The 20,389-nt window shown below is 61.9% G+C and overlaps 1 protein-coding gene across 3 annotated transcripts; it reads left to right on the top strand.

Annotated features, from left to right (window-relative positions):
* The first annotated feature begins 4,075 nt into the window (after nucleotides 1-4,075).
* RHBDL1 (rhomboid like 1) lies at nucleotides 4,076-19,872 on the top strand. Of its 3 annotated transcripts, none has more exons than XM_075899212.2 (8): nucleotides 4,076-4,548; nucleotides 9,710-9,877; nucleotides 11,732-11,956; nucleotides 12,220-12,257; nucleotides 14,548-14,660; nucleotides 16,865-16,965; nucleotides 17,675-17,735; nucleotides 18,314-19,872. In XM_075899212.2, the coding sequence occupies exons 1-8, from the start codon at nucleotides 4,510-4,512 to the stop codon at nucleotides 18,583-18,585; spliced, it is 1,017 nt and encodes a 338-aa protein (XP_075755327.2). In that variant the 5' UTR covers nucleotides 4,076-4,509; the 3' UTR covers nucleotides 18,586-19,872. The 3 variants fall into 3 exon arrangements, with proteins under 3 accessions (XP_075755327.2, XP_075755325.2, XP_075755326.2); XM_075899210.2 differs by having other exon boundaries at nucleotides 12,220-12,368; XM_075899211.2 differs by having other exon boundaries at nucleotides 4,077-4,548; nucleotides 9,710-9,868; nucleotides 12,220-12,368.
* The last annotated feature ends 517 nt before the right edge of the window (nucleotides 19,873-20,389 follow it).

Raw genomic sequence — 20,389 nt, 5'->3', positions numbered from 1 at the left:
CGAGATGTGGGCAGCGTTCCTCAGTACCTGCTGCAGGGAGTTGCTCTGCCGAGGTGGGGGTAGGGGCATTTCCAGCTCATCTGAGCCAGAGCAGGGCATGTGCAAAAATCAGCTGCCAGCGAATGTGGGGGCAAGGCCTGCCCTGTGCAGATAAGGTGCAGGAGGCCTTAATTAGCCAGGCTGACTCAGGTCTGTCTCTCCCAGGGCTCTGTTAGCAATCAGTGTGGGGTAGCGGAGCGGGATTGTCTCCGTAGCCAGCCTGCGCTCCTCGCTGGCACCAAGGGCCCCAAAGCACCTCCCAGACCTGAAGAGCCCCTCAGCTCCCCAGGAACGTAGCCTCATCCCTGGAGAGGCAGACCGGGGGAGGCACTCACAGGGTGTCAAGGACTAGCCCAAGATCTGCGGCCTATTAGTTCAGTGCTTGAGGCAGGAAACCACCCCTTGCATTGTGCGTGTGTTAGAGTAAGGGGTGAATCACAGCTGCTAGGCTCCATCCTCTGCCCCTGAGTTAAGTGGGTGCTTGCCCTTCTCTGTGCCTCAGTTTCCCCTGTTGAATGCAGTACTGCGATGGTGCGCAGCACTCCTCCAGAGGGCGACCACGAGCTCCCGGCTGTAGTGCTGGGCCCCCTGGGGGCGAACCGACCAAGAGACACTCCAAGGGAATTGACTGGCAGGATTGGAGGTTGCAAGTCGAGAAAAAGCCCATGGTCCCTTTGAATGGGGTTACCTGGGGCAGCTGGGGAGGGAGGGGGAGGGCAGAGTCAGCTCCTCCAGTAGCCAGCCGGGGTGTAGAGCCGCACTAGCCATGCCCTGCTTTGTGTGCCGTTCACCGCAGAGCCAGGCATTCAGGGCAGTGCGCGAAGGAGGATGTACCCGGCCGCCTCTCCGGTGCCAGGCCTGGCTCGCAGGGGAGGAGCTTGACCTAGAACGGAGGTTCACAGCCGGCCCCGCCCCTCCAGAGGCACAGGGGGCAGCTAGGGACTGCCCCAGCCCCCTTATTTGAGAGCGAGCGCTGGGGGGAGGGCGAGCCAGGAGCGGGCCCTGCCACTTGAGTTCAAGCAGAAAGCCCTGCGGCTGGTAGTGGCAGGGGATCCGTGCCACAGAGCTGTGCAGTTCTGCTTCCATGCACTAGAGGGCAGCAGCAGCCTCTCCCAGGTCACTAAAGGCAGCTGTGGCTGGGTGGGCAAAGCTTGTCCCCTTGCCCCGCTGCCCGGGAGGTGCCCAGATAGCAGGGTGATGGGCATGGCACAGATTTGCAGGGGGGAGCCCCACGGTAAGGGGAGTGAGCTGTACCAGGGGAAGCCTCCGGCCGAGAACGATGCCGGGGCGGGACTTGCTGCGGGGGCTCATGGCCGAAGGGCTAAGTTGGACTTTGCTGCCCAAGGGCAGCGTGCAGCAGTGTGCTAAGCAAAGCGTGACGCTGGCTCCTAACAACGCAGGACTGGCCAGGCAGGCTGCACGGTGGAGGGGCGGAGGGAGACTGAGTTTGCTGAGCGTGCAGGGGGAGATTTATCCCAGAGAACCCCAGGACTTTATCCCACCCTGTCTCCCAGGGGTGAGTCTGTGGGGCCGACAGGCCCTTTGCGAGTGTAACCCAGACCGTGTTCAGGGAGAAGATGGAGTCTGCACCGCAGCATGAGCTACCAGCCAGCTGGCTTTTCGCTCAAGCTGGAGAGGCTCATGCTCTAAGCTCCAGAGGTCCCAGTTTCGGTTCTGCCTGGTGGCGCTACACAAGGGCAGCGGAAGGGACACAGGACAAGGCAGCCCTGGCTGGAAGCAGGCCGGCATCTCGGCTCACTCTCACCATCGTACCTGAATGGCATCAGAGCTAGCAAGGCCTGAAAGCACAAGTGCAATGTGTCCTCAGGCCTGGCTCAGTGGCAGCACCTTCTCCGGCAGCTGTGCCCCCCAGCCTTTCGCCCCATGGCGAGCAGCCTCCCCCGCTCGGGTTGGGATCAGCCACAGAGCCCATCAGCAAAGGGACTTGCCGCCTGGCTTTCCCTCCCCTGCCCCAAATGAAGCCCCTCCAGCAGGCAAAACCTATGGGGCGAGCCCTGGGCCGCCCCCTCTCTAGCAGAGCTGGCGTCTTGCCCCCAGTTGCATGCCCGAGGGAACGCATTGGCACGGCTGGGAAGTTGATGCATATTCATGGCACCAAGCTCTGAGGATTCCACGGCTTATTAACCTGCCTCCGTGCTGCCAGAATCCCCTATCTCCGGCGTGCAGCTCAAGGCAGCCCTGGAGTTTGTGAGGGGCCTGAGGGCGGAGGCTCACACTCGCAAAGAGCCAGGCGCTCACATTCATGCAGCCAGCACCATGAAACCCGGCTCAGCTACCTGCCCACCCCCCACCCATGGGTGCGACTCAGCCCCCCAACAGTGAGCCACATACCCTATTGCCCCCAGCTGTGCTGATCTGCAAGGCAGGCCAGTTCACCTGGGGCACCAGCAGGGGGAGCAATGGGGAGACCAGGAATCTAGTGGAGAGGCAGCTTATTGGCTTCCTAGGGTGGCTCTTCACTAGGGGTACGTGAACCCCTGGGGTACGCAGCCTCCTCCGGGGAGACTTCAACCCGTCCAGAGCTCTGCCTCCTTTCACAAGAGGCCTACACGGCACTGGCGAGGTCAGTGCAGTCTAACGCTTTGGGGACACCCATAACTACCATGCTGCTAATGAACTGGTAAGACTGAGGCACTCAGCCCCACTTCCCCAGGCCATATGGCTGCTTGTAGTGAGGTGTCGCTGGGGGGCACACAAGGCTAATCTGGCTCCCGGCAGGGGGACAGGAGACTGGAAAGGGGACGCGAGGACCGTGGTGGCTCCCGGCAACAGGCACTGAGGCACCTCTCTGAACACCCAGCGACATCACACAGCGGGGCCAGCCAGCGCTCGAAAGGCCAATGGCGCGGCCAGAGCTAGATAACGCCATGGAGGTTGGCTCCATTGATGGCGATGAGCCAGGCTGGAGTCCCTAGCCTCTGTCAGACTAGGGAACGGGCGCCGGGGGAGGGGGCGGGGAAACCACGTGGTGATTCCCTGTTCTGCTCACTCCCTCCGGGCACCCGGCTCTGGCCACTGTCAGCCCACAGGACCCGGGGCGAGATGATGACCCAGTCTGGCCGTGCTGATGTGCTCTGCCTGCCCTTAGGCTGGGCTGCGGTGCAGAGGCCCGAGGAGAATCCTCTGCCTGCAGGAGTGAGCTCTGGCCCGGCCATCACGCTGGCTGCTGGGTGCTGAGGGAGCCTGCGCCATGGTGGGGGGAGGGAAGAGTGCCCTCCGCCTGGTTATCACTCTGGATAGAGGCCAGCAGGGGGCGCTGTTCCCAGGTTCCCCCCACCCCCCCCCATGGAGGTGGAGGGCAGGGGCCCTGGTGTCTGGCTACCACCCTAGCTGCAGGGGGCGAGGACTATGACCTGGTTACAGCCCTGGCTGCATGGGGTGGCGGCACGGGGCCAGGTACCACCCTGGCTGCAGGGCAGGGGGCACTGGGCTGGGTACTGCTCTGAGGGCAGCAGGCGCTGGGGCAGAGGGCTGGGCTGGTACTGCCCTGGCTGCAGGAGGCTTTGGGGCAGGGGGCTGGGGCCAAGTGCTGCCTGGGGGCAGGAGCGCTGGGGCAGGGGGCTCGGGCCAAGTGCCCCCTGGGGGCAGGAGCGCTGGGGCAGGGGGCTGGGGCCAAGTGCCCCCTGGGGGCAGGAGCGCTGGGGCAGGGGGCTCGGGCCAAGTGCCCCCTGGGGGCAGGAGCGCTGGGGCAGGGGGCTCGGGCCAAGTACCGCCATGGGGGCAGGAGCGCTGGGGCAGAGGGCTGGGCTGGTACTGCCCTGGCTGCAGGAGGCTTTAGGGTAGGGGGCTCGGGTCCAAGTGCCCCCTGAGGGCAGGAGCGCTGGGGCAGCCGGCTCGGGCCAAGTGCCGCCCTGAGGGCAGGAGCGCTGGGGCAGGGGGCTCGGGTCCAAGTGCCCCCTGGGGGCAGGAGCGCTGGGGCAGGGGGCTCGGGTCCAAGTGCCCCCTGGGGGCAGGAGCGCTGGGGCAGGGGGCTCGGGTCCAAGTGCCGCCCTGGGGGCAGGAGCGCTGGGGCAGGGGGCTCGGGTCCAAGTGCCCCCTGGGGGCAGGAGCGCTGGGCCGGGATGGCTGCAGGGGCAGGCGCTCCGAGCATCCCGCCCCGCCCCGCCCCGCGCGCTCCCGGGCCCGGCCGCAGGGTCTGGCCGCGGCTGCAGCGGGGCGGGCGGCTCCGGTGGGCTCGGCGCTCCGCGGCCCCTCCTCCCCCCGCTGGGCTGCCATTGGCTCCCGGCCCCGCGTGTCCCCCATCCTCGCTGGCGCCCGCCCCCGAGCCCGGCTGCTGCGGGAGTGGAGCCCGCTCGCCTCCATCGCTCCGGAGCAGCATCGCGGGGCTGGCTGGCCGGGCACCCCCCTGCCGCCCTGGGAGCCGAGCAGCAGAGCCGCCCCCCGCCGCCCCCGGCCGCCCAGGAGCCCCGCTGCCGGCCGCCCCTGCAGCCAGCCAGCCCCGGCAGGTATATGGATAGGAGCTCCCTGCTGCAGCTCATCCAGGAGCAGGTGAGCGCTGGTTTCCACGGCAGCGGCTGCTGCTTCGCTCCGGATGGGGGGGGGGGGGGATGCCAGCCCAGCTCTGGCCCGCGGCATGGGCAGGGGCTCGCTGTGCGGGGGAGGCAGGGACGCTGCAGCGGTGCCCCTGGCTCTGTGCCCACCCCCATGGTATCTGCCCGGTGGCTTCTCCCCTCGCCGAGTCACCTGCCGTGAGCTCACAGCTTGGCACCAGCCGTGCTGGGGCTTGCTGCAGGCCGAGCCACGTGCCCCTCGGGGAGCGGCGTGCCTCTCATCGTGGCCTCCAGGCGGGGTCCAGCCCACTCCTCTGTGGAGCCCCGGTGTCCCCAGCCACCCCGTCCCTGGTGTGCCTCGGAAATGGAGCGGATGCGCTCGTGAGCGTGATGTGCAGCCTGCTGGCAGCGAGGGGGCGGCTTATGCTGGAGAGAGCCAAGCAGCCCCCACACAGCTCCGGCACTTCGACGCTGGCCTGCCGCGACCCCTCTGGGGCGGCTCCTGGCCCAGGGGCTGCTGGGTCGGGCACCTGCTCCAACACCGAGGGGCAAATAGACACTGTCGCCACCAGCCTCAGGGCCAGGCAGCTCCTGTCACTCCAGACCCCATCACGCATCCCGGCCCAGGGCTCTCCAGCACGGCGGTTCCAGTCTAGGGGCCTGATCCAGTGAGGTGCTGAGCAGTAGCATGTGCCTCCGATTGAGCAAACCATGGGGAGGGAGTATTCAGCCCCCAGAGGAGCTGAGCCCGACTTCATTAACCCCTGAGGGCACCGAGCCTGTGATCTGACTCCAGGATTGGGCCCATGTGCCTTACCCCATGGCGGCAGCAAGGCCCGTGAGCCAACTGCAGGATCGGGCTGTAAGGCGTGAACGCTGCATTGCACTGAGCCCTCTGCTCCGACTGCAGGATCGGTCCCCAGTGCAATATCCTGAGGTGGCACGAATCGCTCGGTCCTGATTGATTTCCAGCTGGCCCCTTCATCGGCTCAGACAGCCACAGTCGGTGCCCGTCAGCCAGCCCCCTGCATTGCTGGGGATTCTGCGGTGGGCCAGATCAGTGGTGAATTTTGGTTCGGAATTTAGCCTCCAAGTTCCCGGTGGCGTGACCTTGGCAAGTCCCACAACCTCCTTGGAGTGGGGAGCTGGGTTTTAAGGTACCAGGCGTCTCACTGCCAATCAGGTGCGGGATCTGAGCTGAACCTCCAGGAGCAGAGGGGTACAAAGTGTCTCAGCGGCCCTGTAAGGAAAGGATCAGAGAGCCAGGGCCTGTGAACACATCTGGGGGACGGGAGGCAGTAACGCCTAGATCAGTGGGTCTCAACCCAAGGTCCATGGGCCACTTGCGGCCAATCAGCACGCACCTCGGCCCATGTGACAGCCTCAGGGCCATACAGGTACTATATATAATGTGTGGATGCAGCCCACACAACACAGAGAGCCGCACAGGTGGGCCACAATGGCCAATGCTCAGAGAACCACAGGCCTAGATGGGCTAAAGGTAGGAGAGTCGGGGGAGCGAGGGGGGAGACTTTGGCTTCAGACCCTGCCATCTCCTTGTCCAACATTTAGCCAGAGGTTTCAGAGCCTTCCCAGCCCTTGTGCCCTGTGAGCCGTGGTGCAGCAGCCTCGGGCGCAGGGGACATGGGTAGCAGTGGGGACAGTTTGACTTGGGAGGGTGCAGGCCACCGGCATTGGAGCAGCTGGAGATGGACTCTCTGCAGATGGAGATGAGGTGGAAATGACTTTGCTGCTGCTTTGCTCGGTTATGGGCTGAAATGCACGAGGAAAGGGGGAGAATGTGTGTGGTGTGTGTGCATCTAGACATACATGTGTATATATGGCATGCATGCATCTGTGTGTAGTGTGCAAATATGGAGCAAGTGTGCATGTGCATACATGTGTGCGGGGTGGTTCTAATTGTGCACTGTGTGTATAACATGCCTACATGCATATTCAGCTGGCTGGGTGTGTTTTCACATGGGGTACCTGTGTGTACCTGTGGTGTGCTACGTGCATGCATGTGGGAAGGCATATCACGTGTATCTGTGCATATAAATGTACACCTATATAGGGGATGTGTGTGCAGGTATAGATTTTGCACCATCATGTGTATGTGTGGGTGGGCATGTCTGTACGCAAGATGTGCAGGGATGGTATGTGTGCATCTTCATGTGCACATGTGAGGGCATGCATGTACCTGAGATGTGCAGGGATGGTATATGTGCATTTCCGATTGTAAGTGTGCCTCTGCAGAACGAGTGCATGAAAGTGCAGATATAGTGTGTATATCTGCATGTAGGTGGGTGTGCATTCTCTTGGGGCGTGCATGTGTGTGCTTGTATTTGGCACATGCAGTGTGCATGCAGACAGGTGTAGTGCGTGCTTGGCTCTGCATTTGTGCGTGGTGTGTATGTATGTGCGTTTGCTGCATGTGCAGTGGTGCTAGGAGGCAGGAAGAGCAAGTGAATAGCTATTGAATCTATTGACCTAAATGGAGCTCCTGCTAGAAGTGACAAGTGGTTGCCTACGTTATCTAAAGGTCGGAGCCAGTGGTGCGGGCTGTACCCCAGGGGTTTTGATTCCTGGAATATGTATTACAGTCAGACCTAGAGGCCATAAGAGTGATCAGAGGCCCTGAGTGCTAGGGGCTGTACGTGCAATATTGAAAGACAGGCGCTGCCCTGAAGAGCTCACAACCCAGAGAGACCCAGGAGGAGAGACAGGGAGGCACTGAGTGGAGCAGTGACTGGGGTAGGGCCCCCCAGCTGGTGTGTGGCTGAGCCGGGAACAATGTCCTGCCTTCCAATCCAGCACTATCCACTAGCCCGCACTGCCTGGGCCGGGGGGTTGCCTACGTGAGGGGCTGTTGGGTGAGCACAGGTGTCCTGGCTTCCTCTTGACCCGCCCTTGCTAGGCCCAGTGTGCAGGGACCTGGGGGCTCCGAGGAGGAAATGAAGGCGAAATCGGCACCCTGCAGGCCTGCTCCGCCCCCGCTCAGCCACTCTGACCGCTCCCGGGGGCGCTGCCCCACCCCCCTACAGCAGAGCACACCGGCAGGCTAGCCCACAGCACAAGGGCAGCCGCGCGGGGAGAGGCAGTAACCCTTAGAGCGCTCCGGTTGTAACTTGCCTTCCTTGCCTGTAGCTAGGTTGAGGCGCTGTGATTCACACCACCTCCAAAGGGTTAATTTTGCCATGTGTTTCATTCCCTCGCCTTGTAGTCCCTTGCTCACGGCTGCTCTTGCCAGGGCCGCCCCCACGGAAGAAGTGCCCTCCCCCGCCCTGGCTCAGGCCCTCCCTGAGGCTCCAGGCTGAGCCGCGACATCGGCATTAGCTCTGTCAGTATCCCCAGGGTGCAAGAGCATCTCTGGGATGGAGAGGCTACAGCCTCCCTCCAGCCAGACTAGCGCGCGTGTGTCCGTGTCCTGCCGGTTCCACAAGGGCATTGGCCGGGAGGCTTGCCTTGAAATGCGTGTCCTGGAGAAGATGACAAAGACAATAGCACTCGCAGAATAACTCGGATGTACGGGCTTGGCCTCCCACGGGCAGACCCCAGCCTCTCTCCTGCCCTTGGCAAGGCCCTCAGACACACTCTGACTTATCTCGTCCTTCCAACCTTTTGAAAGATTTTCCCCTCCTCCACATTATTCAAAGTGCTTTTCAAGGAGGAAATAGGATCCCGCCTTCCTGGAAGCCCCGCAGCCCTGCCCGCGCCACCACCAGAGATGTGGAGTGAGGATGTGACACCCCTGGCACAGCTGAAGGTGGTGCTGGGGTAACAGGGTAGGGCTCTGCCCCCCTGAGCCAGGGTGAGTTTGGCTTGTTGATTGGAAACCTGGGCAGCTCGGCCGGAGGGAGAGAGCTGGCTGGGCAGCGGGAAAGGGTGGGACTGCCAAGGAGAACTTGAAAGAGGACCCCTGGTCAGCCCATGAGAATCACCAGCTGTGCATCGCCAGACCCTCCATGTGCACACCCGAGCGCATTGCCTCTCGGAGCCGGCAGCGGAGAGGTGGATCCCTTGAAACCGTGTGGCAAGCTCAGAAGTTCACCATGTTGGGCTTGTGTCCCGGTTCAGCTTCAAGGTCTTCAGAGCTGCGCCATGGCTGCTACTGCAGCGGGCATTGCGGGGACTGTCTGGGTGCCAAGCGGGGCCATTTCTGAGCTCCGTGGCGGACACCGTGGTCCTGAACCCTGTAATCCCAACTCTCCTCGGCCCACCTGTGCTCTCCCCGGAAAGGAAGGGCAGGCTGAAGGGGTAACACACGTTTGGGGGCGACGTTTGGGGAGCTAGAAAGAACTAAGCCCCTTGCCCCCAGGGCTGGCCCACAAGTTTTGGCACCGGAGGCGCGGAACTCAAATGATGCCCCCATGCTCCCTCGCTTGGGCCAAAACTTTGAAAAGTCTCAATTCTCTGGGTCCTAATGACACCCCCCCCCAGTCTGGCCGCCTCCGTTCATCTCATGGTAAGGCCAGCACTGCCTGCCCCAAGCCTTTCGAAGGCTGCATTGCCAGGCCCCTGTATTTTAAGCACAGCCCCTGCTTTCCGGAAATTGATGTGCAAAGAATCCGGGGGCTTGTGGGTGAGGGAGGAAGAGGCAGGAGTTTCGTAAGCGAGATGCTAGGGGGGGACCAGGGTTAGCGGTTCCCGTCCTTGCCGACTTCCCTCTCTTCGCTGTTCTAGAGCTCCCACTGCAGAGGCCCTGAGCCCCCCGCATGTGCATGGATGTGCCCAGTGGATCAGGGCAGCATTAGCCCCTGTAATCAAGTCACCCCCCAAACCTTGTCTTCTGCCTTTGGAGAGCCCTCTTGGAAGCTGTGCAGAAGTGCTGGAGTGGAAGGCCTTGGACTCAGACGCTCTTGGTTCATTTCCTAGACTTCCTCGGCCACACACATGGGCGGGGAGAGACCAGCTGGGCTGAGTGTTCCCCGGGCTACTAAACCTCATGGTTTAAATCCTTTGCTTCCTCCAGGATTGTGGGACAGCACCCAGCCTCTCCGCTCTCCCATGGAATGGGGTACTCCAGTGTGAGAGGTCTGGTGTAGGGGAGCGCCCATCTCCTCCAGCCCCGAAGCCATCTCCCTGGTGCCTGGGGTGAGCCATTGCCTGGATCTGACGCCCTGTGACCTTGGGTTCTCTGACGCTGGTTTCTTTTGCAGCTTGATCCAGACAACACTGGTTTCATCGGCGTGGAGACCTTCGCCAGCCTGGTGCACAGCCATGAGCTGCCCCTGGACCCTGCCAAGCTGGAGATGCTGGCGGCTCTGGCCCAAAGCAATGATGAAGGGCAGATCTGCTATCAGGAGCTGGTAGACCTGGTCAGTAACGTGAGTACTAGTAACAGCACAAGCGCCAGAGCTGCCTGCTGCTGCCGGGGAAAGCTCTGCCCAGGAAATGCTGCAGCTGCGCCAGTCCGTCGGGCGGGTCCGGTCCCGGAGCCCGCGAGAAGGCAGGCCCAGGATTGCACCTGACGGACAGATGGGCCTGGCAGAGCTTAGGGAGGGGAGTCGCAAAGCCCAGCCGCGGGTTGGGGACCGCTGGTTAGTTCAGCGTTAGAGACCATGGGGCAAATTCATCCCCGGTGTAACCAAGCCCAGCTCCTGTTGATACAGGGCCCTCTACCCTTGCTTGTGCCAGGCTTGAGCTTGGCCCTGAGGTGCAAACGGGGGCTCGCAGGGGGTAAGCAGGCTCCCAGAGCGCCCCGCTACACAGACAGGGATGGAGCGTATTTGGGGGATCCCTTGGGTGGAGGGTACCTGGGCTAGGGATGCTGGCGAAGGGCGCAGCCTGCATTGGTTTCTAGTGGGCACCTGCTGGCTGGCTCTAAGGGGCCGGATTAGCCCTCGGGGGTGTCTCACGGGAGGTGCCCCGCCCCCACTTCCCCACCAAGATTTTAATTGCTAAATGGAGTGCCCCCACATGCCCCCTCCTTGCCCCTCCCTGCACCCATCCCCCGCAGGCCCCTGCCCCTGCCTCAGCTGGAAGAAAGATTGCGACGTGGGGGGGAAAAGGGGGAAGAAAACAGAGGAGCTCCCTCCCGCCCGTCTGCCCCGTACTGCACGCCGGGAATCCCCTGCCTGGAGCATCTGTCACCTCCCGCCACCCTCTGCTCCGTGGGCGGGGGCCGTGGGGCACTGGGTGAGCAGGCGCTTTGTGGGGGAGGGGCTGGCTCGGCGCCAGGAGGGGGCGACGGAGCGCTTGGAGCCCGCGTCAGGCCGGCCCATGTTGAACGCGTTGGGGGGGGGTCTCAGCACAGCGGCCTATAGACAAGAAGCTGCTCCACGCAAACCAGCCGTGCGAGCCAGGAGGCCCAGCGTGGCGTGGGCCACGGACGCAGAGCTGCCCCTGCAGGAGCTGAGACGTGGGGGGCGGGGTGCCTTGCGTTGCTGGCCGCTGCTCGCTGGAGGCCTGGGGAAAGGACAGGGAAGCGGCGAGGCTCCCCCCAGAGGAGCCCCAGGAGGGAGATGCAGCCCCTGGGTTGCCTAGCTCTGGCCCAAGGCTTAGGATCTCCCCTAGCACTGGGGAGCCCACGCTGGCACTCCAGCCCCCCCACTGATTTTCCTGTGGGTCAGCAGCCCCTGACCCAAAAAAGGTCCCTGCCCCTGCCCTAGAGAGAGCCTCCCTTATGCTCCTAGCTGCCAGGCTGAGGTAGCTTGTCACTGTCTCCAGCGGGGAGGTGGGACCGCTCACGGCTAGGCCCTGGGGCTGCTGCCCGGTTCTGTTCAGCGCCGGAGGAAGGGCTTGGTCTGCCGTGCACCCTCTGAGCCCTAAGTGGCTGGCTCAGGCCCCCGGGCAGAGGCCTCCAAGGGAGAAGCCCTGAGGGAGGCGGAAAATTCAGAACATCGATTTTCCCCTCGTTTGCTGAGCTCTTAAAGCAGGAGGCGCCGCTGGCTGCGCAGAGAGGATCCCTTCGTTCTCTGGAGAGAGCTCCTCACTGGCCTGGCCGCTGAGGCAGTGACCCAGCAAGAGAGAGCCATGAGCATGTGTCCCCGCCCCGCTGTGCGCGCTGCATCCCCGACCCGCCGGGCCTGCCTCCCCCTCAGCACTGAGCAGGCCTTGGGGTCTCCCCCATGGCCTGAGCCAGCTGGGGAATCCCTGCCCTGCGCTGCCCTCTGCTGGCGGCGGCTGGGAGCGGCGGAGCTGGGCGTGCTGCAGTCGTGCGTCACGGTCTCTCTTTGCAGATTAGCAGTAAGCGGTCCAGCAGCTTCAAACGAGCCATTGCCAATGGGCAGAGGGCGCTGCCCCGGGACGTGCTGCTGGACGAGACCGGGCTGGGCTTCTACAAGCGCTTTGTCCGCTACGTGGCCTATGAGATCCTGCCCTGCGAGATGGACCGGCGCTGGTACTTCTACCAGCACCGCACCTGCCCGCCGCCCATCTTCATGGCCGTCGTCACGCTGGCCCAGGTACGCTGACTGCTCCTGGGCACCGCGCCGGCCTAGCCACCGGCCATGCCACCGGGGGCCGTCCTGTGCCACCGGCCATGGCTTGGGCTTCCTGGCAGCGGTATGTGATCCCGGGGCACCTTGCTGAACTCCAAAGCCGGGCCAGGAAGCGGCTGTCACAGAGGCACCCAGCCGGGCAGCCGGAGGGCGTATTGCAGGCTCAGCTCGGCCTAGAGGGGAGTTCCTCGTGGTTGCCCCGACAACCTGCCCCTTTCCTTCTGCAGATCATCGTGTTCCTCTGCTACGGGGCCCGGCTGAACAGGTGGGTTCTGCAGACGTACCACCCGGAGTACATGAAGAGCCCGCTGGTGTACCACCCGGGGCACCGCGCCCGGGCCTGGCGGTTCTTCACCTACATGTTCATGCACGTTGGGTAAGGACCTGTTGTTCCCCGGGCCACCCAGGAGGTAGGCAGCTCGGCTGATGCACAGAGCCTGCGCTCCCTTCCCACTGAGGCAGGTGGGACTCTCACTGAAGCAGGGTGGGGCAGCCCAGGGCTGGATGAACTGGGACCGGAATCCTGGTTTTCCCTCCTCCCCAGAGATCAGAGCTTGCAGCTCCAGCTGAGGTCTGGGCGGCTGCTTGTTCTGAACTGCGGACGAGAGCCCTGGATTTCTGTCCTGGGGCACAGGAGGGACGGCTCCTGGGAACTGGTTACCTCTAGGCTAGCCCAGATCGGGAGGGGCCGAAAGGCATTCCCACCCCATGGCCGTATGCTGGCCCGTGTGGAGAGAGGGGGTGAGTCTCAGTGCGGTTCCTGCTGCACAAGGCGGATTGGGCTTGGAGGCAGACCTGGCCTCTCCTGATAGGTGTGGTCCCTCCAGGCCGGGGCACTGCTGAGAGTCACTGCAGCTGGCAGTGAGCCCGCCAATCCAGGGGAGAGGCCTGTGCTAGCTCTGCTTGAGCTAGGGCAGTAAAATCAGCAGGGTGGACACGGCAATACAGGCAGTGGCCTGGGCTGGCCACTCACCCCAGGCTCACACTGGAACCGCTCGCCTGAGCCGCACCGCCTGGGCTGCGAGGGTTAGCTGGAGCAGAGGTAGCACCTGTCTGTCTCCAACCACGCTACGAGGTAGGCTCCCGGCTGCAGAGTAGCCATCCCCGAGCGGAGTCTCGGAGGGGCGGGGTACCGTGTGTTGCAGCTGCCCGTGGTGCCCTGGGTAGTAAAGGACATCTGCCTCTGGGTGTGTGTGTGCTGAGCTGCGTGAACAGTGAGCCCGTTACTTACAGGATATTTCAGGGCTAGAATGGAGCCCCAGCTGGGTTTGCAGCCCTTCTTTAGGATTCATTATTTCTCGCCGTATTACCAAAGATTCTAGAGCCCCCTTGTCGCATACTGGGACCCCAGCCCCGGTGCTAGGGGCTGTACAAATGGGACAAAACAGTCCCTGTCCCAGAGAGCATGTGCGCGAAGTAGGAGCCCAGGGATTCCAGAGAGATTCAGGCAGCGAGATGGGGGTGGGACAAGGAGACAGACTAGTCAGCGTGGTCAGCAGTGGTCTCAGAGCACCCGCAGCCCAATCCCTGTTCGGTTTTTTTGTAGGTCTCCCTGGCACTGGGGTGGTGGTGCCTTGAAATAGATCCCCGATGCCGGCATCAGTGGGACCCTAGAGCCTGCCTGGCATTTCAGGATCCGGCCAGGACTCATTGCTCTACACCCAGGGTGTTCCCGGCCGCATGCTGGGAGGCTGCAGCTGGGTCTTTCTATCCCAGACCTTCCCCAGGAGGTCTCGGCCCAGTGGGTGAATGTGGCTCCCAAGGCTCCATGTGGAACCAGGTTCAGCTGGACCTGGCAGTGGTGTTGACACAAGCAGCATCCCTGCACAGGGAAGAGGGTGGCTCAGGGCCGCTCCTGCAGGAGGGAGCTTTTCGGTCTCCATCCCCGGTCCTGCCTCGGTTAGGTGGGCTCAGTCAGTCCCCTCCTCAGTGGATACCCCCAGGTGTGGCTGGGAGCTGCCCTCTGAGCAAGAATTGCAGGAGCAGGGTCTGGGCTACGCAAGGGACCATAGGAGGCAGGCGGTTCTATTTACTCCTCCGCCACTAGCTTACTCCATGCCCTTGGGCACGTCACCGCCCCCGTGTCTCAGGAAAACGGGAGTGCCGCAAGGACTCATTCGTGTGTATAAAGTGCCGGGAGAGCCTGAGGGGAGGTGCAGTGGGTGTGCAGAGCTGGGCCCTGAAAATCAGCCTCCTCCCTCCCCCCGCCACGTGGGCCTTCCAGCTCAGGGTTGACACCCACTGGCTGGGATGGGTGGAGGCTCTTGAGAGGAAACGGGTATCTACCTCCCATGGAAACGGATGGGAATTTGAAGGGCTTACCCGCATCTCCCAGAGTTGGGTCCCGTTGCTCCATGCTGAGGCCAGCAAGGGAAAGTCCTCAGAAGGGAACCGGGGCCAAAGTCTCGATTTGCATTTCTTACTCCCACTAACTCCCTGATCTGTCCTTGCACAGAGCACTGCGTACTATGCCTCCCTGGCCCGATAGGGGGCGCTCTACTTGTCTGCCCCACAGCGAGTTCCTGGAGTGACCTTGTGTCCATGTCTCTGTCCAGGCTGGAACAGCTGGGATTCAACGCCCTCCTTCAGCTGATGATCGGGGTCCCCCTGGAGATGGTCCATGGCATCTTACGCATCAGCTTCCTCTACCTGGCAGGAGTGCTGGCAGGTAGGTGGGGAACGCCTGGCCGGAGAGCACCTCTTGCAGGTTTTCCCGGGGTCATTCCGAATGCTCCCCGGGCCCCTCCCCAGTTGTCTGTCACACGCTGGGAAGGCCCAGGCACACAGCCTGAGAGCTTCGAGCTGACTTCTCCTGCCCTCCGGCCAGCGTCTTGTCTCCTTCCCTCCTCCCTTGGCCTTTCTTTTCCTTTCTTTCTCTCTTCCCTCCGGTTTCTCTCTTCTCCTGCCTTCCTTTAGACCTCCTCTCTCCTCTCCCCAGGCACTGCGGCTCCGCCCCTCCCCCCCTGCTCTCCCAACCCCCACCCGCTAAGCTGTCAGAGTTCTCCATTTCCTTCTCGATTATTCCCTGAAGGGTCGGCGCCTCCAGCAGGAATCAATAAAGAATTAGAGCTGCTCGTGATACAACAAGGACAAATGTAAAATACTCCACTTAGGAAGAACAATTAGTTGCATGCCTGCAAAATGGGAAGTGACTGTCTAGGAAGGACTGCGGAAAGGGATCCAGGGGTCAGAGTGGATCACAAGCTAAATATGAGTTGACAGTGTGTGACACTGTTGCAAAAAAGGCAAACATGATTCTGGCTGCATTCACAGGAGTGTCGTGAGCAAGACACGAGAAGTCATTCTTCTGCTCTACTCTGCGCTGGTTAGGCCTCAGTTGGAGTATTGTGTCCAGTTCTGGGCACCACATTTCAGGGAAGATGTGGAGAAATTGGAGAAGGTCCAGAGAAGAGCAACAAAAATGATTAAATGTCTAGAGAACATGATCTCTGAGGGAAGGCTGGAAGAACGGGGCTTGTTTAGTTTAGAAAAGAGAAAACAGAGGAGACTTGACAGCGGTTTTCAAGTATCTAAAAGGGTGTCATAAGGAGGAGGAAGAAAGGTTGTTTTCCTTGGCCTCTGAGGATAGAACAAGAAGCAATGGGCTTAAACTGCAGCAAGGGAGGTTTAGATTGGACATCAGAAAAAACTTCCTAATGGTCAAGGTGGTTCAGCACTGGGATAAATTGCCTAGGGAGGTTGTGGAATCTCCATCACTGGAGATACTTAAGAGCAGGTTAGATGAACATTTGTCAGGGTTGATCCAGATGGTGGTTAGCCCTGCCATGAGCACAGGGACTGGTCCTGTCCAGGTTTCTTCCAGTTTCAGTAGTTCCAGTACTCTGTGACCCATCCTCAGGCCAGGCAGCTATCTTGTGTGTACTTAACAGCCTGGGTAAGATGGGGTATGAGCTGATTATGTGTGTGTGTGCGTGTGTGTGTGTGTATATCCAGTGTGTATACATGGCCTGGGTAAGGTGTGGCACGAGCTGATTGTAGGCACTGTGTTGTGCTATCCAGTACAGTGTGTAGCTACAGCCTGGGTAAGGTATGGAGTGTGCCGATTGTAGGCGCTGTGGGTGTGTTGTGCTATCCAGTGCGGTGTGTAGCTACGGCCTGGGTAAGGTGTGGCGTGTGCCAGTAGTAGGCGCTGTGGGTGTGTTGTGCTGTCCGGTGCGGTGTGTATCTATGGCCTGGGTAAGGTGTGGCGTGTGCCAGTAGTAGGCGCTGTGGGTGTGTTGTGCTATCCGGTGCGGTGTGTAGCTATGGCCTGGGTAAGGTGTGGCGTGTGCCAGTAGTAGGCGCTGTGGGTGTGTTGTGCTATCCGGTGCGGTGTGTAGCTATGGCCTGGGTAAGGTGTGGCGTGTGCCAGTAGTAGTCGCTGTGGGTGTGTTGTGCTATCCGGTGCGGTGTGTAGCTATGGCCTGGGTAAGGTGTGGCGTGTGCCAGTAGTAGGCGCTGTGGGTGTGTTGTGCTATCCGGTGCGGTGTGTAGCTATGGCCTAGGTAAGATGTGGTGTGGATGCAGTGAGGTGTGAGCTGCTGGGACCAATGGTGTGTGTGTTGGGTGAGTGCGTGTGGGCTCTGGAGAGGTGCTGTGTGTTCGGGGTGGTGCGGGGAGCAGCATGCAGACTGTGCCAAGTTACCATGGCGACAGGAGGGGCAAGTGTAACTGTTGCACAGTCAGATGCAGAGGACTAGCCCGAGCATGGAAACCCTCATTCAGACTGCTGCTGAGCGAGTGAGAGCCAGGGCTGGGAGCCCCTCACCCAGAGTGCCTGGTTGCCCTGCCCCTCCTCAGGAGAGGGGTGCCGTCTGCACAGGACGATCCTCTCTCCCCGGCCCTGTACCCCCTCTCCTCTCTTGTCCGCAGGCTCCCTGACCGTCTCCATCACAGACATGAGGGCCCCTCTGGTCGGGGGCTCGGGAGGCGTCTATGCCCTCTGCTCTGCTCACCTGGCCAACGTTGTCATGGTAGGTACCCTGGCCCTGCAGCCAGGCCGCGCCTGGGGAGGACCCGCTGGAAAGGGGCTGATTTGCCTCTCCTCCCAGCTCGTCCCTCGGGGTCGCAGGACAGCAGGGAGGACGTCTCTGGGCCAGGCCAGGCTAAGCGGGATGTGGCCTGGCACTGAGCATCACGGCGAGCCGGGCGCGTAGCTGGGCCTGCCCAGTCTCCGTCAGTCGCCCCTCTGCTCACGTTCCAACAACCAGCGTTGGTCCATAACTCGCCCATGGGCGGCAGCGCAGGAGGGGCCGATTCAATCCTGATCTGTGGCCCGTTCCCCGGGGGGCCCTGCCCTGGCATGGTGGGCACTGCCAAGCAGGAGAGCGCTGATTGGCACAAGGAGAGGCCTTTGCCAGTGACCGTTGGGCAGCTCGGGTAGGCTCCGCATGGGTATCTGCCTCCCTGAAGCTGGCCCGTCTCTGTGCCTGCACCCAGGCATGTTAGCAGCCTCCTGCTCTGGGCCTGTAACCCGGCTCAGGCCCCTGTGTTTGTCCAGGGGCGCGGCTGGGGGCAGGTGGCGGGTTCCCCACGCACACGCAGCGTCGCTCCTTCCTGCTGCCCTTTTGAATGGGGAGTCTCAGGCCGCCCGCCCGCAGGCCCCTCCCACTTTGAAATGGGGGGCAGCGCTCCCAACGGGACCCCAGTCCCCCCGCCTCAACGTGGTGTCTCTGTCCCCAGAACTGGGCGGGGATGCGCTGCCCGTACAAGCTGCTGCGGATGGTCCTGGCTCTGGTGTGCAGTAAGTACCTGTCGGAGGCGGGCGGCAGGGCCCCTGGGAGCCTCGCTGGCTGAGGCTGCCGGCGGCGCGGAGGTGAATTGAGATGTCAAAGGCAGAAGGGACCGAGCTGATCTGCTAGTGCGGCCCTGGGTGTCGTGCAAGCCAGCGAACTTCCCCAGGGATTCCTGCTCGGGGGGATGACGCGTCCTGAGTGTCCGTGAATATTCCCAGTGCGCTGACTTGTGACTGAACTAATCCCAGCCTCATCCGGGCCGTGACCCCGTGCACCCCCCGTCCCGAGTGCCAAAGCAGGGGCAGCTGGCTGTGGACCCCCTGGACACGTTTGCTCCCCACTAGGGGTGGGAGGAGTTAGAGCATCTGGGCTCAGTGCAGTGAAGAGCCCAACGGTACCAGGGCTTCTTCCCCCTCCGATCTGCAAGTGCCCCGGGGATGCCCTGCCTGTGGGAGAAGGGAGAGCAGGGCGCTGCTGCAACCGTGGGGAGGGGCCAGAGCATGAGAAGGGGCGATTCCCCGGGGGGCGGCTCTCGGCCAAGGGCTCCTCAGCAGCGTTGGGGCCACTCCTCGTCCTCCCCCCGCAGTGAGCTCCGAGGTGGGCCGTGCCGTCTGGCTCCGTTTCTCTCCGCCCCTGGCGGCCTCTGGCCCCCAGCCCAGCTTCATGGCCCACCTGGCAGGCGCCATTGTGGGCATCAGCATGGGGCTGACCATCCTGCGCAGCTACGAGGAGAAGCTGCAGGACCAGTGTGGCTGGTGGGTGGTGCTGCTCTCCTACGCCACCTTCCTCGTCTTCGCCGTCTTCTGGAACGTCTTCGCCTACGACCTGCTGGGGACACAGATCCCCCCTCCGCCCTAGCACCCCCGGGCCCTCCGCACCCACCCCCAAAGTGCCAAAACCCAGACGACGCGGGTGCCAACCGCCCAGCTGGCGACGTGCCTGGTACCAGCGCACGCTCTTTCTGCCAGCGTATCCATCGCAGCTGGGCGCCAGACTGGAGCTTCCTCGGCCCTGCCTGGGGATGGGAGGCAACCCAGAAACAAGGAAAGCTGCCCGCCCACAAATCCCGAGGCAAGCTCCCTCCCTCCGCAGCACCGCAGAGCTCGGCCGGAAAGCGATCCCGCCTCGTGGATTTGAGTGCAAGTGTGGCCCTGGGCGGCAGTGACCCAGCAGGCCTGCCCCCCCCCGTGCCAGCGCCCCCCTGAATGTACAGTTTTCCTGCCTCTCCCTTACCCGTCCAGAGCTCTCTGAGGCCAGCCCAGCTACTCTGCTGTGGCAGCACCAGCACAGCAGGGACCCCGTGAAATACTCCTCCCCAGAAAGATGGTGCTCGCTCGCCTGCTCGTGGTCGGGCCCTTTTCCTGCTTTTCCTCCCTGCTCCCCGTTCTCCGGGCAGCCCCTTACTGCAGCGTCCTGCCGGGGGGAAACGCTCCCTGCATGACATCTCTGCTCCTTGAGTCTAGCCCAGGAGAGAGTGGCGCGGGGGGACTCCGCTTGCCCATGGCCTGCCGAGACAGGGCAGGCAGCAGCAGCCGCAGATGCTGCCTGACTCTGCAGAGGACAAGGCCAATACAGCTGGGTGCAGGGGCTGACAGGAGCCCTCAGCGTAGCCCCAGGTCAGGAGGGAGTCCACCTTTCCTGTAGCCCTAGCAAAGAGCCATGCCAAGCTCTGGTCTCTACAAAGGGCAGCTGAAGTGCTCCCGGGCTTATTGACCCTTTACGAGCTCACCTAGCGCACAGTTCAGGGCGCGTCTCGGCACCTACCCACTGTGCAGGGTCCAGGGCCTCTCCGCCCAGCTCCCGACACCAATCGCTCGTTTACATGACGGACTCTGGGGCCAACAACATTTTTTTCTGAGCCAAATCAGAGCTGAGACCGGCCAGACTCGTTTCCGCGGTGAGCCTGAGGTTGGCTTTCCAGGTCCCAAAGCCCGCACACCCGCAGGGCTTTCGACAGTAGGTGTGAAACTCACCCCCTGGACTTGCACCGCAGCAGCAGGCGTTGCCGGGGCCTTTCCAGAGCAGTGGGCTGAGGCCCCGTGCTGAGGGGGCAGGGCTGGCTGAGGGAAAGAGGCAGGACCCGCATTTGAAGTCTGACCCTTTTTGGAGTATAAATAAATATTTTGCACACCACGTGGCCTTGCTGTGCTCTGTCTGTTGCAGTGCTGTGCTCTGACTCCTTCCTTTTCCAGGAAAACAAAGGGGAGCGCTTGGCAAACCCGCAGAAACCACACTTGCTTCTTTGCTCCTGAGTGGGTGATAGCCCTCATCTTCATCAGCGAGTTAGGTAACAGCGTAGTGAGCGCGCTTACCACGTTTGTGGGCAATGTCCAGCTGAGAGGGGCTGTGAGTTCTTTGGAGGGCAGGATTAAAATTCAAAATGATCTGGACACACCGGAGAAATGGTCTGAGGTGAATCGGATGAAGTTTCATAAGGACGAATGTCAAGTACTCCACTTAGGGAGGAACAATCAGTTTCATACACACAGAATGGGAAGGAGTATCAGAGGGGTAGCCATGTTAATCTGATTCCTGTGGCACCTTCTAGACTAACCGAAATGTTGGAGCATAAGCTTTCGTGGGCAAAGACCCACTTTGTCAGATACATGTAGTGGAAATTTCCAGAGGCAGGTATAAATATGCAGGCCAGAATAAGGCTAGA

The sequence above is a fragment of the Pelodiscus sinensis genome, chromosome 15, assembly GCF_052426305.1.
Source record: "Pelodiscus sinensis isolate ZL-2025 chromosome 15, ASM5242630v1, whole genome shotgun sequence".
Taxonomy (NCBI): domain Eukaryota; kingdom Metazoa; phylum Chordata; order Testudines; family Trionychidae; genus Pelodiscus; species Pelodiscus sinensis.
Note: the sequence above shows the minus strand (reverse complement) of the source record. Positions and strands in the feature narration are given on the sequence as shown.

Excerpts from the sequence above, each read along its gene's own strand:
- RHBDL1 (XM_075899210.2), top strand. The coding sequence starts at position 4,510 with ATGGATAGGAGCTCCCTGCTGCAGCTCATCCAGGAGCAG. Across the intron at positions 16,966-17,674 it reads ACCTGGCCAACGTTGTCATG|AACTGGGCGGGGATGCGCTG; the intron begins GTAGGTACCCTG and ends CTCTGTCCCCAG. Across the intron at positions 17,736-18,313 it reads GGTCCTGGCTCTGGTGTGCA|TGAGCTCCGAGGTGGGCCGT; the intron begins GTAAGTACCTGT and ends CTCCCCCCGCAG.